General features: G+C 40.4%; 1 protein-coding gene across 2 annotated transcripts in view; it reads right to left on the reverse strand.

Annotated features, from left to right (window-relative positions):
• Positions 1–19,609, reverse strand: part of GSDME (gasdermin E) — a 70,606-nt gene that overhangs the window by 44,133 nt on the left and 6,864 nt on the right. For both annotated transcript variants that reach the window (XM_045495106.1, XM_045495107.1), the window contains 2 exons: positions 17,133–17,362; positions 14,717–14,909 (listed from right to left, as the gene is read on the reverse strand). In XM_045495106.1, coding sequence (XP_045351062.1) covers positions 14,717–14,909; positions 17,133–17,343 — 404 coding nt within the window. In that variant the 5' untranslated portion in view covers positions 17,344–17,362. The remainder of the gene's footprint in view (positions 1–14,716; positions 14,910–17,132; positions 17,363–19,609) is intronic.

A 19,609-nucleotide genomic window follows, 5' to 3' on the forward strand; every position in this document is an offset into this window, starting at 1 on the left:
AGTGGCTCCACCTCTGTTCACATTGTAGTCTGTGTGACACCTCATCTCGCTTGCATACAACCCAGGGAGAGAGAGAGGACAAAACTCCTGAGCAATTACAGACATTCAGCTTCCACACAGACCGATTCAGTCACTGCCACCGCTTCTGAGATGCTCCAGGTCTACAAGATGATAAACCAAGTAAAGCTGGTGTGCAGAGGTGAGTTCATGCAGGAGCCCTTTGGACATTTTTCTCCTTCAGAGCTCCGTGCTTCAGCAGCTAGACCTGAAAAATCATGTGTTTTGTGGACCTGGGCTTAAATGCCAAGTCCAGGGAAACTAATTAACTTCAGCGATTCAGGTTCTTCAGATGTAAAGTGAACGTGAACCAATTATTCTCTCAACCAAATGCTGTTTAGCATGCAGCAGACACTGTGCAGGGCCAGAGGTGAGCTGGAGGGTGTGCTGGGAGGAACACAGACACGGGATCAGGCAGGTACAACATATGTTACCCCATAGAGTAACACTGGTCTGTGCCCCAACAGGGGAATCCCTGGGTGACATGGCTCCTGAAGGCAGTGGGGGCTATTCTGAGGAACTGGCCAGAAGCAGAGGAGGGGAGTCTACATGTGTCCTTCTGTGCCTCTGTGGGGACAGGAGTGAAGGAGCTGTCAGACATGGCCTAAGGTGAAAAGAGCTTGGGGCTTAATCCCAGGAATTGAAATAAGTTCCAGGGACTGGCCTGAGAGTGTGAGGAGAGAATGGTGGGAGAGGACACTGAAACACAAAAGCTGGGCCATGTCAACCAGAGGAGGGTATGGACACCATCCTAGGACAGTGGAGAGCACACCAGGGCATGAGCCAGGAAGGGACACGATCCAACCCATGGCCTGTGGAGAATCTACTGGGAGGGGTGACAGAGGGGAGGACATCCACCAGGAGACCTGGTGGACATCCACCAAACAGATGGTAGAGGCCAGCACCAGGAAGTGGTTGTGAGGCTAGGGCAATAGTAACAGGTAGGAAAGATACTAAAGAGGTAGAACCAACTAGTGAGGGACTAGGTGTGGGAGAGAAGGTGAGGAAGGAGCCATGTCTGGTACTCAGATTTCTGGCTGAGACAACTGGACTTAAGCCTCACCAACCAGTACCTCAGGAGGAGTCAGATCAAGAAGGAGGTTTAGGATGCCTGGGTGGCTCAGTTAGTTGAGCGTTGGACTTCGGCTCACGTCCTGATCTCGCGGTCTGTGAGTTCGAGCCCCGCCTTGGGCTCTGTGCTGACAGCTCGCCTGGAGCCTGATTCAGATTCTGTCTCTTTCTCTCTCTGCCCCTTCCCTGCTCACAGTCAGTCAGTCTCTCTCTCTCTCTCTCTCTCTCTCTCTCTCTCTCTCAAAATAAACAAACATTTAAAACATTTTTTTAAAAAGGAGTAATGGGTACAGTCCATGTGTCAGACCCCACGTGAAGAGCTCAGGTGGGATAAACATTTGCTCATCTGAACTCGAACCCTGATTTGTTCCAGGCGATCCAATTTTGAATACCACGTCTCATCAATTTTAAAACACACATTTTTTCCCCACATTTTCACATATCTGAAATCAGGATGTTTTAAAATTGACAGGTGACATGGCTTAACTTGCAGTGTTCTTTCTTAGTGGTATGCAAAATAGTGGTGCATCTTACAACAGATGACATCTGGGATTTGATGAAATAGGATAATGTCTACCAATTGTAGAAGAAAACAGTACTTGAACATCTCTCCTCAGGACCTAAATCGTACCTAGTTCCACAAAGATCTGAAGTAACCTGTCAAAGTAAAGCTCATAGGACAGGATGGTGTCTGTAAAAAAAGAAAAGAAAAGAAAAGAAAACAAAACAAAACAAACACACAAACCACTCCCAGGATCAAATATGTGAAAGAATCCCCAGAACACCCTCATCTCCCACATGAGGGGTTATTAGTTAGCTATGATTATACTGTGGATAAAAATAACAGAAGGCCAAGCAAGCTTCCAGGAGCTCCCAGTTCTAAGAACTATGATCAAAACCAGGAGACAGAATAATTTGAAAAAAATAACAAGTTGACTGACTTTCAAAGAGCACAGAGATGGGTGTGGCCAGGCGGGGGTCGGGGAGAGCAGGGTTGGTCTCAGAAAAGACATCTTTCAAGAATAGTAGACTTGGTGGGTCCTTGAAAGCTCACCAAGACAAAGCTATTAACGTCTTACTGATGTTGTTCAAGGGCTTCGTACATCTTTATTCAAGAACTGAACAAGCACCTCCTGGAACAAAACGTGAAGAACAGCTTACTGCTTTCCAGACTTCATGGCACAGCTACATGTCTGGTCCACACTCATTTTGGGAGAAGCCAGGCTGTTGCCACAGGCACAGACCAGAGCCTCCCCCGCTTCCACTGAAGGTAGTTAGTCTTTCCATGGCAGGGTTCCCAATGGAGGCTACACGGCTGCCTGTCTCCTCCAAGATGTGAAGATCGGAAATGCTACACATTAGAAACTCCAAGGACTTGACTTTATTTCTCTTCTGAAACTCAGCATCTCCCTGCTCTATTATCAAAGACTAAGTCACACATTTACCTCTGACAGCTCTGACCTTCCTGGCTTGAATACCCAAGCTCTACTTGGGACAAGTAATAATTTTTGCAATGGTTACAGAGGTGTTCACACTAAGAGCAACATGCAAAGAGGACTTGGCACGTGCCATGCTTTGTTTGTATTCTCTCATTTCACACACATACCTTGGGAACACTAGTCCTATTTTATTAATGAAATCTGGGGCATTGAAGGAGAAAAAGATGGCTCCTATGTCTTGGTTTAAAGCAAAAGATCTCTTTTAAGCCAGGAGTGGGAGAAGATGATATATGACTGCCTGTTACACCACTCTTTATACTTCTGTATGTATGTTTCCACAATCAGTTTTTTTTTTTTTTTCATTTTAAAAATGAGCCTGTAGTTTACCACTCCGTGAGTGGCCAAAAATACCCCTCCCACCAACACCAAGAGAAAAGCATGAAGAGATGCTCCTGGCTGCTCCCACCCCCAGCCTTCAGGATGCCCTCCCCTGGTTTGACTACTTAAAGGCTAACTGCGAAGGAGAAACAAAGAAAAAAAGAGAATAAAGGAAAGGACTAAGGTCAGGATACTCCTGTTCTCTAAGTATGTGTGGTCCTAAGTCTTTAAATTGTTAGGCACAAACTCTATTTAAAATAACGATGCCCGGGGGAGCCTGGGCAGCTCAGTCCGTTGAGCGTCTGACTCTTGATTTCGGCTCAGGTTACGATCTCATAGTCTATGATTTCAAGCCCCACATCGGGCTCTGTGCTGACAGCATAGAACCTGCTTGAGATTTGCTGTGTCCTTCTCTCTCTGCCCCTCCCCTGCTGGTTCTCTCTCTCTCTCAAAATAAATAAATAAAGTTTAAAATAAAAATGATGCCTGCACAAAGACAAGCACTAAGACAAAAGGATTTCCAAACTATCTACTGACCACAGGGAAATTTATCTTGTTGGAAAGACCAGTTCCAACTTCATTGCATAGCTGCTTTAAGAAAGACATGGGCCCTTGATGGGGCACCTGGGTGGCTCAGTCAGTTAAGCATCCGACTTCAGCTCAGGTCGTGATCTTGCAGTTCATGAGTTCCAGCCCTGTGTCAGGCTCTGCGCTGACAGCTCAGAGCCTGGAGCCTCTTCAGATTCTGTGTGTGTGTGTGTGTGTGTGTGTCCCTTCCCCACTTACACTCTGTCTTTATCTCTCTCAAAAATAAACATTAAAAAAAATTTAAAAAAAAAAGACAGATATGGGCCCTCAAAACCCTGAACTCAAAGAACTTTTAAATAAGGTAACAGTTGATGGCACTTTGAAACTCATGAGGGGTGCCTGGGTGGCTCAGTGGATCCCTCTCTTGATATCAGCTCAGGTCATGATCTCATGGTCATCAGATCGAGCCCTGTGTCGGGCTCCATGGCGAGCATGGAACCTACTTGAGATTCCCTCTCTCAAAATAAATAAACTTAAAAAAAAAAAAAAGAAAGAAAGAAAAGGAAAGAAACAGTACTCATGAAAGCTACTGTAGTAACTTTAGAGAGGTCAAACGTGGGCCATAATAAAGCATAGCATTTAACATTTTGTGTGTGTAGGGGAGCCTGGGTAGCTCAGTTAGTTAGGCAGCTGACTTCGGCTCAGGTTATAATCTAGCAGTTTGTGAGTTCGAGCCCTGCATTGGGCTCTGTGCTGACAACTCAGAGCCTGGAGCCTGCTCCAGATTCTGTCTCTTCCCCTCTCTCTACCCCTCCCCTGCTCAAGCTCCGTGTCTCTCTGTCTCTCAATAATAAATAAATGTTAAAAAAATTAAAATTTTGTATATGTAAAACTTTGGTATTTGGAAGTATTTAGATATAATAAGATTGAGTGTGATTTTGAAATATTTTAAATTATTATGAAGGTTTGTCATTGCCATACTAGTGCTTGCAAGATCTATAATTTATAAGTTGGAATTCTTTTCTTTTAAAGTAGACTCCACGCCATATGTGGGGCTTGAACTCATGACCCTGAGATCAAGAGTCGCATGCTCTGCCAACTGAGCCAGCCAGGCACCCCTGTAAGTTGGAATTCTTAATGAAGAGCCAAACTTCTAATTATCACACATTCATGCAGAACTTTAATCTGTTCTACCAGAATTTGCTTTACAACACAACACAGAATGAGAATGGCATCTGCTCTAGAAATCAGCTGAAACCAAGGCCTGAACTCAGGGAGAAGGGCTGACACACTCTGTAGTCCACTCACTTCTAACATTTACCCAGGAGGAAACCCACAAAGATCATCTATGCCTGTGACTTCACCAACAGCTGAGGAAACTGAGGCCAGGGGCAGAAGTGACATACCAAGTTCCAGAAGTTATTTACCAGGAATAAACTTCCCCAAGACCCTAGGAGATTAGAAGCAATAAATCAGGTGCAGAGAGGGGTGGGTTGTTGTGGTTACACTTAAGGCTTAACGTGGTAACAGATGGCCACTGACAAGGGAAGACAAGGCAGAAAAATGAGAGTTTATTACAAAATAATGATAGATCTGGGGCACTTGATCGGTCAGCACAGCATGTGACTTTTGATCTCAGGGCTGTAAGTTCAAGCCTCACATTGTAAGTTCAAGCCTCACAGTACAGACTACTTAAAAATAAAATCTTTAAAACATTTTTAAAATGTTTTTTAATTTAAAATATTTTTATGTTTTTAATAATTATGTATCTCAAGAATAAAACATGAGTCCTGGGGTACCTGGGTGGCTCACTCAGTTAAGTGTCTGACTCTTGGTTTTGGCTCAGGTCGTGATCTCACAGTTTGTGGAATCAAGCCCCGCATCCAGCTCTGCACTGACAGTGTGGAGCCTGCTTGGGATTCTCTCTCTCTCTCTCTCTCTCTCTCTGCCCCACCCGTGCTCACATGCTCTTTCTCTCTCGTTTTTTAAAAAACTGTTAAAATAAAAACATGAATACAAATCATTATGAAAATATCAATAAACGTGGTAATCTCCGAAGAAGAAAGAAGAAAGAAGAAAGAAGAAGAAGAAGAAGAAGAAGGGGCACTGGGTGGCTCAGTCAGTTCAGCATCTGACTCGTGATCTCAGCTCAGGTCATGATCTCACAGTTCATGAGTTCAGGCCCCATGTCAGGCTCTGCACTGATAGTGTGGAGCCTGCTTGGGATTCTGTTTCTCCCTCTCTGCCCTTCTCTTCTCTCTCTCTCAAAATAAACAAACTTTAAAAAGAAAGACAAGAAGAAGAAGAAGAAGAAGAAGAAGAAGAGGAGGAGGAGGAGGAGGAGGAGGGGGGGGAGGGGGAGGGGGAGGGGGAGGGGGAGGGGGAAGAGCAGCAGCAGCAGCTCCTGATATATCTTAGCATGATTTTCAATTAGGAATGTTTTAAGATAGGGGCACCTGGGTGACTCAGTGGGTTGAGCATCCGACTCTTGATTTCAGCTCAGGTCATGATCTTATTGCTCATGGGTTTGAGCCCCACATCCATCCCCTGCTTGGGATTCTCCCTCCCTCACTCTCTCTCTGTCCCTTCCCCACTCACTCTGTCTCTCAAAATAAATTAAAACAAAAAAAAATTTTTTTTAAGAATGTTTTAAGATAGACAGAGCTCTCATTCAAAGGGGTCAGCTCCAGGTGTCTGGAAGGTTAAGTCCAATGGAATACCTTCATGCCCAACAATGCTAGATAAGGTTACATATACAGGCGCTTGTGTTTTCAAGGATAGATGAAGTTTGTTTTTGAGATGTACACATATCTCACAGACAATAAAGCTAATACTATGAATTCTGAGGGCTAAAATAACTTTTACACTGGTGACAACTTATCTAAATTACCTGAAATAAAAATGACTGACTGCAAATAAGCCCTCAAGAATGTACAGCACTTAAGCATTACTAATTACCACTCCCAAGGCCACACGTATGACAAAGAGCACCTTATCAATCCAATGATGTTGCACGAGTCCAAAGACAGGTAGATGATGTGGATAAGAATTTATGACTCCAGTTTGAAGAAAGAAGAATATTAGCTTTACATGATCTCTATCCCGTGATTGGGAGGGTCCCCCCTTGCCATCCCTCTCCTCCCCTGCAGCTTACCTTTCCCTCTAATAACAGAACAAGGAAGAGGTGACTGCTGTAAGACACATCTTACATTTCTAGATGTCAAATGTGTTCTTTTACAATGTTCCTGGTGTCACCTCCATCCTCAGCCCCAGGCCATCCCTTCCCCATCACCTCTACAACGAATGGGTTTCTAATGACGCTCCTGAGGTGATCTCATCCCTGCGTACAGCACCTCCCGGTGGACAGGACTAGCTAGGCACCGGACTTGCAGAGGCGTGCACCTGGTCCACCGGAAACCTGAATTCATGCTTGACCTTTCATCCTGTGCTAGAACTGCAGCGACTTTTACCTCTACCGGTTTCTTTGCCTCACAGTCACTGACACACGATTTTAGAAGAAAGAACAGGAGCTCTGGAGCCAGGAAATCCTGGGATGAATCCCAGATCCAGCATCCAAATTGAGCTATGGGACTGGAAACAAGTTACTTTTCCTTCCTGAGCCTTAGATCCGTAATTGTAAAAGAAGAGAGCTGTGCAGACCAAATGCACACTTTACGTCGGTGCCATCAAGTGTCTGGCACACAGTGGGTGCCTCCCTATAATCCCGCTTACAACTGCTGACAATAACTTCTTTCTCTTCACAATATTTTCTCCCATCTCTACTCACTGAGCCCTCTCCTTATGCTTCCTGTCGGCACTATCTTCCACACCTGAATCATGAAGAGCGTTTGGAAAACCCATACTGGGAAATGTGATTATAAGCATTGCCAAAGGTGGTTCATAAAATAGAAATAACAAAACTGCAAAACAGGGCTAACCAATGGAAGAGGTCTGATGACTGAGAAACGGAAGCCCCCCAACACTCCCAGCCCACCTGCCCTTCTTCCCCCTTATTTACCAGACTTAGCAAATGAAAATGCACAACGCCCAAATAAATTTTATTTCCAGGTAAACAGCAAGTATTTCTCTGGTATGTCCCAAGTATTGGAGTAGAAAAGGAAAATGTCTCTCTAGCAAAGAAAAAAAGCCATAGAGAAAGGAAAATAAAAACTATGACTATCAGAGAAAGAAGAGGCTGTCCCTTCCACCCAGTATCACCAGACAGAGCTTAAAGTTCTCTGACCAAAGGGAGATTCCTGCTGAGTCTTAGGATCCTAGAAAGTACCAGAAGGAAGTGGATACTGGCCAAGGTGCCCATTAAGCACCAGATCTTAGTGAATGAGTTTTGAAGACAGCAGCTGCCCCAACATTCTCAATGTCTATACAAAACTCACCCACTAAATGCTTGATATAGGACTTTTATGGTATTATTTACACATTACTTTTTTAAACCTAATTTTGTTCAATTAGAGAATGTATTTTTATTTCCTATAATTCTTTTCCTATGTTAGAAAAGCAAAGATAAATCACCTATACTTAATGGTGAGTTTTCTCTTTATTTGGAGATGCATTTTCTGTTTTCAAAGAAAAAGGGTAAAGAGAAGAAAACGGTGATAAAACTACACAGGAAAACATACCTAGGATAATGTACAAACTGAAACATCTCTCATGAGGATTACTGCAATAACCTCTCGATGGGACTCCCTGCCTCTGCCTATCAGTCTCTTCTCCATCCAGCAGCCAGAATGATCCTTCTAAAAAATTAAGTCCCATCATGTCACTTCTTTGCTCCAAGTCTTCTGGCAGCTTCCCATCTTACTCTGCATGAGAACTAGTCCTTCTAGCAGCCTGTAAGTACCTGCAGGACCTGCCATCTGCTCCTTTTACCCCCTCTGACTCTCCTTCTCCTGCCCAGCTTACTTAGTTCCAGCCACACTGACCTCTGCCCACAACATGCTTGCCCAGGATACCCCTATACTCAAATCTATCCTCCTTCAAATCTATGCTTTGATGTCAACTTCCCCACAATGCCTTCTCTGGCTACTTTTCCAAATCATAGCTCCCATTCCTAGCATGCCCGATTCCCCCCATTCCCTGCTGTATTTTTCTCCAATCCACCAATCCCCATCAACCCACTATAGATTTTACTAAGTTGCATGTTTGTGTCTCTCCTCACTGGAATGTAGAGCAGAAATGTTGGCATATTGTTCACTACAGCATCCCAAGCATGCTGAATGGTACATGGCACACAGTAGGCACTTGACAAAATTATTGAGTGTTCAATAAACAAAGTAAAAATAATGAGTTACACTGGATAAAATGTATTTACTACAAGCTAACCAATGAAAAACTGTGGGGTTTTCTTCAAGATTTCAAAATTGAAGACCAGCTCTTCTGCTGAAGTCCCTAATTTGCTTTTTTTTTTTCCTAAGCAGAAAATTAGCAGGAGCCTGAGGGGAATGCCATTTTCCCACTTCTGATACCAATATTCAAAAATGTAGGACATAGCATACTCTCCTTGTTAGCATTTTATAAATAGTATAATTGTAATTAAAAAAAAGGAACATATTTTCCTAAAGTAACATCCTTTTTGAGTGCTTCCCTTAAATGTAAGTGGACTAATATGCCAATGAAAATGCAAAGAGTGGCTGAATGGATTAAAAAAAAAATCCGGATCCATCTATATACTGCTTATAAGAGACTCACTTAAAATGTAAAGACACATAAACTGACAGTAAAGGGTTGGAAAACGATATTGCATGTAAATGGAAACCAAAAGAAGGGCTCAGTCAGCTGAGCGTCCGACTCTTGGTTTTGGTTCAGGTCATGATCTCACAGTTCTTGAGTTTGAGTCCCACATTGGGCCCCGCACTGAAAGTGTGGAGCCTGCTTGGGGTTTCTCTCTCCCGCTCTCTCAAAAAATAAACAAACAAAAAATTTTTAAAAATGGAAACAAAAGAAAGTTGGGCCAGTTATACTTATACCTCAAGGAACTAGAACAAAAAACTGTAATAACAAAGAAGAGCATTATTTAATGTTAAAGGAGTCAACCCAACAAGAGTATATAACATTTGTAAATATTTATGCATCTAACATAGTGGAGCACCTAAACACATAGAGCAAATATTAATAGACCTAAAGAAATAGACAGCAATACAATTACAGTATGAGACTTTAACAACCCACATTCACCAATGGATAGATCATCTCAGACAAATTATCAGTAAGGAAACATCAGCTTTAAAGGACACATTAGACCAGAAGAACTTAACAGATACATACAGAACATTCTATCCAAAAGCGGCAGAATACACATTCCTCTCAAGTGCATCTGGGACATTCTCAAGGATAGACCAGAGGTTAGGCCACAAGTCTTAGTAAATTTATCAAGAATCTGTTTTGACCATTATGATAAAACCAATTACCAGAAGAAAACTGGAAAATTCACCATTATGTGGACATTAAATGACATGCTATGGAACAACCAATGGGTCAAAAATGAATCAAAAGACAAAAAAAATACCTTGAGACAAATGAAAACAGAAATACAACACATCAAAACTTACGGGATGCAACAAAAGCAGTTCTAAGAGGGAAGTAATTATCAATAAATGCCTACACTTCAAGAAACAAGATCCCAAACAAACGACTTAACATTACACCTCAAGGAACTAGAAAAAGAACAAAGCCCAAACTTAAGAGAAGAATGGAAATAACAAAATCAGAGCAGAAATAAATGAAATAGGGACCAATAAGGCAACAGAAAAGATCGATGAAATTATGGGCTGGTTCTTTTGGAAAGATAGACAAAATTGACAAACTTGTAGCTAGACTCACCCAGAAAAAGATTCAAATAAAATCAGAAATCAAAGAGAAGGTATTACAACTGGTACCACAGAAACACAAAGGATCATAAAAGACAACAATGAACAATTATATGCCAACAAACGGGACAACCTAAAAGAAACAAATACCTAGAAACATACAACCTACCAAGACTGAACCAGGAAAAAAAGTAAAAATCTAAACAGACCAATTACTAATAAGGAGATTGTAGTAGTATTCAAAATCTCCCAACAAACACAAGTCCAGGACCAGATAACTCCATGGGTGAATTCTACCAAACATTTAAAGAATAGCGATCCTTTTCAAATTCTTCCAAATAATAGAAGAGAACACACTTCCAAACTCATTTTATAATGCCAGCATTACCCTGATACAGAACATAGACAACAACACCATAGAAAAGAAAATTATATGCCACTAGGGTAACAGATATTAACAAGACTTATTGTGGTGATCATTTCACAATGTATACAAATATCAAATCTTTATGTTGTACACTTGAAACTAATATAATGTTGCATGTCAATTATACCTCAGTTTAAAAAAAGAAAAAAATTACAGGCCAATATCCATGATGGACATAGATGCATAAATCTTCAACAAAATATTAGCAAACCAAATAAAATGCCACATTAAAGGATAATACATAATCATCAAATGGAATTTACACCAGGGATACAAGAATGGTTCAATATGCATGAATCAATCAATGTGATACACCACCTTCACCAAATGTAAGGTAACAATATGATCACCTCAATAGGTGCAAAAAAAAGCACTGTCGACAAAATTCAGCATCCCTTTATGAGAACACCTCTCAACAAAGTAGGTACAGAGGGAACATACCTCAATGTAAAAGGCCATATATGACAAGCTCACAGCTAACATCATACTCAACAGTGAAAATCTGGAAGCTTTACCTGTAAGAGCAGAAACAAGACAAAGATGCCCACTCTCACCACTTTATTCAACATAGTCTGGGAAGTCCAAACCAGAGTGATGAGGCAAGGAAAAGAAAAAAAATGCATCCAAACAGGAAAGGAAGAAGTAAAACTACCACTATTTGCATATGACATGGCATTACAGAGACAGCCCTAAAAACTCCACCAAAAAACTGTTAGAACTAATAAATTCAGTAAAGTTCCAGGATACAAAATCTATACGTAAAAATATGTTGCATTTCTATACACTAATAATGAACATTCAAAAAGAGAAATTAAGAAAACAATTCCATTTATAATTGCATAAAAATAAAACACTTTAGAATAAATTTAAGAAGGTGAATATTGTGTACACTGAAAACTGTAAGACACTGATAAAATAAGTTGAAAAAGAAATAAATAAGATATTCTGTGTTAACAGATTGGAAGATACTGTTAAAATGTCCCTACTACCCAAAACAATCTACAGATTTAATGTAATTCCCATCAAATTCCAATGCATTTATCACAGAAACAGAAAAAAACAATTCTAAAATTTAAATGGAACCAGAAAAGTCCCTGAGTAGCCAAAGCAATCTTAAAAAAAGAAGAACAAAGCAGGAGGCATCACATGGCCTCATTTCAAACTATATTACAAAACTGCAGTAATCAAAACAGTATGGTACTGGTGTAAGAACAGACATATAGATCAATGGAACAGAATAGAGAGCCCAGAAATAAACCTATGCATATATATGTGGTCATTTAATTAATTACAAGGGAGCCAAGAATATACAATGGAGAAAGAACAGTCTCTTCAATAAATGGTGTGGGGAAAACTGGACAGTCACATGCAAAAGAATAAATCTGGACCACTATCTTACACCATACACAAAAATTAACTCAAGGGATGCCTGGGTGGCACAGTTGGTTGGGCGTCCGACTTCAGTTCAGGTCACAATCTCACGGTTCTTGAGTTCGAGCCCCGCATCGGGCTCTATGCTGACAGCTCAGAGCCTGGAGCCTGCTTCAGATTCTGTGTCTCCCTCTCTCTGTGCCCCACCCCCACTCACACTCTGTCTCACTGTCTCTCTCAAAAATAAAGATTAAAAAAAAATTTTTTTTAATTAACTGAAATGGGTTAAAGATTTGAATGTTACACCTGAAACCATAAAAGTCCTAGAAGAAAACGTAGGTGGTAAGTTCCCTGGCATTGGTCTTGGCAATGACTTTTTGAATCTGACACCAAAAGCAAAAGCAACAAACATAAAAATAAACAAGTGCGACTACATCTAAACTAAAAATCTTCTGCACAGCAAAGGAAACCATCACCAAAATGAAAAAGCAACCTACTGAATGGGAAAAAATATTTGCAAATCACATACCTGATACAGGGTTAATATATAAAATAAAGAGCTCATACAATTCAATAGCAAAAAAGAAATCCAATTTTTTAAATGGGCAGATCTGAATAGATATTTTTCCAAAGAAGACCTACAGATAGCCAACGGCCACACGAAAAGATGCTTATCACCACTAGTCATCAAGGAACTGCAAATCAAAACCACAATGATATATCACCTCCCACCTGTTAGAATAGCTAATATCAAAAAGGCAAGAAATAACAAGAGTTGGAGGGGATGTGGAGAAATGGGAACCTTGGCTCTGTTGGTGAAGTCATGAACTGGTGCCACCACTATGAAAAACAGTATGAAGGTCCCTCAAAAATTTTAAATAGAACTACCATATAATCCAGAAATTTCACTTGCGGGTATTTATGTAAAATATTTAAACAATCTGCACTCCATGTTCACTGCAGCATTATTTACAACAGCCAAGATATAGAAACAATCTAAGTGTCCATATATGGATGAATAGATAAGAAAATAGGGCATATATGTTATATTGTGATTTATAGTAAGAAATAGTCTTTAAACTTGGTCTTTAATCCAGTTTCTGGCATAGAGCTCCTAAAACCCTTGGAATTTCCTGTGGTAAGAGGGATAGAAATGGCTTTTGGAAAGCCCTTAGGTAACCTAAAGATGGGGTCTGGTTACCTGGGGAGCCAACAGTGTAATTACAAGGTTTTAACTTTCAGTACCCCCACCCCAATCTCTAGGGTGGGGAGAGGGGCTGAAGGTTGAATCAGTCATCACTGGCCAATGATGATTTAATCAATCATGCCTATGTAATAAAGCCTCCCTAAAAACCCAGACAGCATTCAGAGAGTTTCCAGATTAGTGAACACGTGAAGATTTGGAAAGAGTGGTGACCTGGAGAGAGCATGGAGGCTCCACGCCCTTTTCCCCACCCAACCCTATGTATCCCTTCTACCTGGCTGTTCCTAAGTTATATCCTTTTATAATAAACCAGTGACCTAGTATGTAAAATGTTACCAAGTTCTGTTAGCTTCTCTAACAAATTAATTGAACTCAAGAAAGGAATCATAGGAATCTGGTTTTTAGCCAGTTGGCCAGAAGTACAGGTAATAACTTAGACGTGTGAATGGCATCTAAAGTCCAAGGAGGAGGTCACGGGAACCTCCAATCTGTAGCTAGGTGGTCAGAAGCATAACTAACAGCCTGGGCTTGCTGCTGGCATCTGATACAGAGTGAGGGTTGAAGGCAGTCTTTTAGGACTGAATCTTTCACCTGTGAATCTGATACTATCTTTAAGTAGATAGTGTCAGCATTGAGTTGAATTCTCAGACACTGTTGGAATCGGTCAGGAACCTAACTTAATACATATACAATGGAATATTATTCAGCCACATATAAGAAGGAAATCTTGCCATCTGCAACAACACGGATGGACCTTGAAGGCATTACGCTAAGTGAACTAAGTCAGACAAAGACAAATACAGCATGATCTCACTTATATATGGAATCACAACAAATGAGCTCATACATATAGAGACTATATTAGTGATTACTGGAGGTAGAGGGTGAGGGGTAGGTAAAGTGGGTAAAGAAGATCAAAAGGTACAAACCTGCAGTTATGAAATAAATAAGTCATGAGGATGTAACTTACAGTACAAGGACTATAGTGAATAATTCTGTATTGCCTGCTTGAAAGTTGCTAAGAGAATAAATCTGAAAATTTCTCATCACAGGAAAAATTGTATTTACAACTATGCACGGTGACAGGTATTACCTAGACTTACTGTGGTGATCATTTTGCAATATAGACAAATAGCAAATCATTATGCTGTACACCTGAAACAATACAACGTTATATATTAATTATACCTTATTTTTTAAAAAAATGGTGCTTTCCAGGTCTCGCCACTCACACTAAAAATAAAGAAATTCCAGAGTAAAAGATAAGTTCTCGTCAAGTTTCAGCACGACAGGCATTCAATAATGTTTGCTTTGGGGCGAAGTTCCCATCGGTCACCCTTTTTACAAGGGTCCAAATGAATGACCTTTAAATGGGACACATGTCAAAATCCAAAATGCCAAACAGAATTCTCATTACCTGTGAGTGGAATCTCTCATGAGCTGCTGCAAATCCACCTCCTGCTTCCTCAGGGTTCCAAAAGAAGACTGCCTTTCCACAAGGCCTTTGCCTCCAATACTCAGCTTGACCTTCCCTAGTGCCGTCTCGATGGACCCACTCAGCTGGTTTTGAAACTTGCCCTCATATTTCACAAAGTCCGACTCCACAACCGCTGGAGTGAATGAGACATGCAAAGGAGTCTGATGATAATACGGCCACCTCTCTGCCTTAGGTCACCTACCTTTCCAGTCCTGTGGAAATCCATGAGAAACATGAAGTTTGCACTCAAACTGGAAGTCTGGCAGCCATGCTGTGTATGTGAAAAGGAAAATGGAGCCAGTTCGATGTGAACTGGTGGCCAGGTTTTCTACCAGGTGCTTTTTTTGTTTGTTTGTTTTTTGTTTTTGGATTTCAATTCCAATATATACGTATATAGATAGGTGCACAAAAAGTATCTAAAGAGTTTAACGAATAATGTTGAAGCAAGCATCCAGGGGTGCCTGGCTGGCTCAGTCAAAAGAGCATGTGACTCTTGATCTCAGGGTTGTGAGTTTTAGCCCCACATTGGGCATAGAGATTACTTAAAAATAAATAAAATTTCAAGCAAGCATCCATTTAAACACTATCCAGATTATAAAATAGAATATTTTAAATGTGCACTTTTCCAGGGTAAAGACTATAAAGGGACTTCATGAGGTTGATACCTAAGCAGAGTGAAAACAGCAGCCTCCACTCACAACAGAGAGGTCTGCCTTATGTGATATCTAGCAGGTCAGCCAAGTAGACCCTGGGCATCTTCCCTTCCCTTCCCACCCATCTTAGAGAACATTCCCTGGGCCTTCATTACCATCTCTATGAAAAAAATTCCCCTCCCCACACTTACCTGTTTATACTGACCTCTACCCAGCCATTTAATTCCTTATCATACCTTATCTCTATTCCTGATAAAGTCAGTTGTCATGCCTGCCCTCCCTCCCTCACTCCAACACCATCCTGGAACACACAATCTCCAGATTCTCTACCCTTACTTTCCGGCTTCCCAGACTTAGGAAGATGCCACCACCCACCAAGTGTCCCAGCTTCCATCAAGTCCTCCATGAATTACTATCTCATCTGGTCACATCCAGATGGTTATCCCATTGCCTTCAAGCTCTACCCTTCTTTTCTGGACACTAAAGATAAACATCTGATGATTTCATCTCTGAATTGCCAGCCTCATGTCTCCATATTTCTAGTGTTCTCATCTCTAATCCAACCAAATACCACCATAAAAATAGTCTCAGTCACTGTCATTTGGTATGGCTACACTTAGAGGCTCTTCAGAACTTCACACTGGGCTTTTTTCATTTCTCTCCCCCAAGGTTCGCCTGGGCTCCTTATACTTATACTCTTATACTTCATAAGGCATTCCAATCTTCCTGAAGTCTGAAAGGCTTCTTTCTAACCACTCACTGCCCCCAACACCTGTATTTCTTTCACTCCAGTCAAGAAAACCCATTCCTCAACAAAGGTTAATGAGAATTAATCACCCATCATTATCTTTGCAATTTACAAAACAGAGAATCATCTCTCTCACCACCACCAAAAATAAGAAGATTGTGAAAATGCCCTCAATTCAAAGGCTTTTCCTATTTTATTTGTATCCTATGGAATACAAACACTTTGGGAAATTCTTAGGGGAGCAGCATAGAACAGTTGTTAAGAGCTCAAGATTATAATCACTATTCTAATATTCCTAGCTAGAAGAACTGGCTAAAATTCATCTCCCTGAGCCTCAGTTTTCTCATATCTAATTTGGAGATAATGCCTCCCTGATGAATTCTGTTACAAGTTGATGTACCTAAATCACATAATGCAGAGCCTGGCACATAGCAAATACTCAATGTATCTACTGGATTTAGGCCAGAACAATGTCATTTTCTGATAAATGGAAGTCTTAGGTTATACAAAGTGCTACACAGAAATTCTACCACTTTATCTCCCCTCTTCTCCAGCTATTTCTGGACCAGCTTGAGAGCCTATCCTGGTCTCCCCAGAAAGCTTCATTATGTGAGTAATAAAACTTTCACACCCTCCCGTTGGATATGTAGGATCTGAATCAACCTATTTATGCTCAGTGGCCACAACACTTACGGTGGGCCTTAATTTTACATGTCTTAATTTTACATCACAAACTTCAATATTATTTTTTAAAACTTAAGCTATAACTTTTCACGTCTGCCCTGTAGAATTTTGTTCATTTAAAGAAAGGGTATATCTCTAAGAACAGTATGCAAAGAAACAGGAGAATTCATTATAAGATGTCACCTTACAATCACTCAAGACAGCATATAACCTAGAAGATGAATCATCATCTTTCTGGAACTAACTGTAGCATATACCCAAAGGAACCTACCTGGACTCCGAAACTGGTCTCCTGTAAGCACATCTCCAAGGGTGACAGATAAAAACTGGTACTTGGGTCTCTGCCAGCACCAGAGTCTCTTTTTTTTGGTCACCAGACCTAGAAGCTGTAATTTATCAGAGTCATTCAAGGTTGATACTGGAATCAGGTCACCTCCAGAATCAACTTCTTTAAGAAAATTCCTTGTTGCTTTGGCAAACATGATGAGAACTCCAGATTACCTGGAAGAAAAAAAAGTTACCCCCAAATTAAATAGGAAGTTATTATCTCACCTATTTTTTTTCTAAAATTGCCTTATTTCTCCCTAGTGTCAATCCTATCTTCTCCCTACAAAACTAGTGTGAGTTCAGTTGATGACAAAAAATTAAATTGAATACTGAAAGAGAACAGGTGTGTAAGTGAAGATAGGCTAGGTTGTGCTTCAGAAAAAAATAAGTTCCAAATATTAGTGGCTTATAACAAGAAAGGTTTATCTATGGGCCACGCTATACTTCCAACACAGGAGGACAAGAAAACTTTTGCCATTGTAGTCATTCAAGGGTCCAGACTAAAGGGGAAGCCACCTTCTTGAATACTGTCAATCATCATCCAACAGGAAAGAGTTCACACCAGCAATTACATGCTCTGGCCTCAAACTGACACAGAACACGTTCACTCACAATTCATCAGAAGCAGTCATATGGGCTGAGCCAGCCACAATGGTCAGGAAATATATCTAGAAGGCAGACACATGGGAATATTTGTTGACCAACATACTGACAACCCTAATTTGTAAGATACAAAGGTAGGACCTCTTCTTTGAAGGGTCAATGTGCTTTTTCTCCACTCTGTGTGATTTCCCCTATTCACAAATGGAAAGGAACTATTACTTTTTAATTCAGAAATGAAGACCTCGTCACTCTTCAGCTGTGGGGAAAAAGAAGAAACACCCTGGAAGATATAAAATACTGTATTCAGTAGAAGAAGTATAGACTATTCCATAAATGGTGTCAGAAGAATGGGCTTATCATCTGAAAAAAAATATATAGCCAGATTCCCAGCTCATTCCATACACAAGAGAAAATTCTCAATGGATTTGAGGGTTTTTGAGGAAAAATGAAACTATAGAAGTACTAGTTAAAAATCCAAATATTTGTTCAATTGTAGGATGAGAAAGGCCTTTAGGAAGACAAACAGAAAACTGAGAAAATACTTACAATATTTATAAAAAAAAAAAAACTAGAATACTTATAAAAAATACTTGTAAAAAAATCTTTTACAAATTGCTTTTAAAACACTGTAATAGATATACGGGCAAACGGGGGCGCCTGGGTGGCGCAGTCGGTTGAGCGTCCGACTTCAGCCAGGTCACGATCTCGCGGTCCGTGAGTTCGAGCCCCGCGTCGGGCTCTGGGCTGATGGCTCAGAGCCTGGAGCCTGTTTCTGATTCTGTGTCTCCCTCTCTCTCTGCCCCTCCCCCGTTCATGCTCTGCCTCTCTCTGTACCAAAAATAAATAAAAACGTTGAAAAAAGAATTAAAAAAATAAAAAAAAAAAAAGAAATACGGGCAAACGTTATTAACAACTCACAATATATAAATTGCACCTAGTTATATACGTATAGACTATATACACCCACATACACACACAAATATATATATGTGCATACACATAAATACACACACGTAATTATTACTCAAAAAAAGCACAAGTGAAATAAGGTGTGTTTTTTTTTTAAATTATCCATGCTCAAAGATTAAATTATCCAATGGATAAGAAATGTGGTTTATTTGTATTTGTACCCTTGTGTCTGGCAGTCACACAGATAGAAAATCACAGAGTTTGAGAGCTGGGATTAGTCTTAGACATTAACTAGTCGAACCTGCTTGCTTTAACATGAACCTCCTCTAGGACATCAGAAAATGTTTGCCTTACTTATCACTCGCCCTTCTCTCAAGTGCCTTTTCTCTGATTATTGTGTGGCTCCCTATGTTCTTGTGTATTAACAGTAAGAATAAACATTTAAGGAAAGTGTTCTAAAACATAAAAAGTTACTTTTTGATAAACAGTGAACAGCATGGAAGGAAAAGTCCCTATGCTCAGACTCTCATCTGTAATTCATCTCTCACTATATTAAATTGCTTGCTTGTGCTGAGCACTTATTCACTTATTGAAACATTTCCTGAATCATTCACTAATTGTCCTTAAGTGCCTACTACACACAGGTACTTGCGTTAAGCACTTAGGATACTGATACAAAAAGTAATCTATCTCTACACAGATGGCCAACAGACACATGAAAAGATGCTCAACAGCACTAATTACTAGGAAAATGCAAATCAAAACTATAATAAGATATCACTTCACACCACTCAGAATGGCTAGAATCAAAAAGACAAGAAGTAATAAGTGATAGTGAGGATGTGGAGAAAAAGGAACCCTCATGCACTCTTGGTGGGAATGTAAATTGGTGCAGCTGCTGTTGAAAAC

The sequence above is a fragment of the Leopardus geoffroyi genome, chromosome A2 (genome assembly GCF_018350155.1).
Source record: "Leopardus geoffroyi isolate Oge1 chromosome A2, O.geoffroyi_Oge1_pat1.0, whole genome shotgun sequence".
NCBI lineage: Eukaryota > Metazoa > Chordata > Mammalia > Carnivora > Felidae > Leopardus > Leopardus geoffroyi.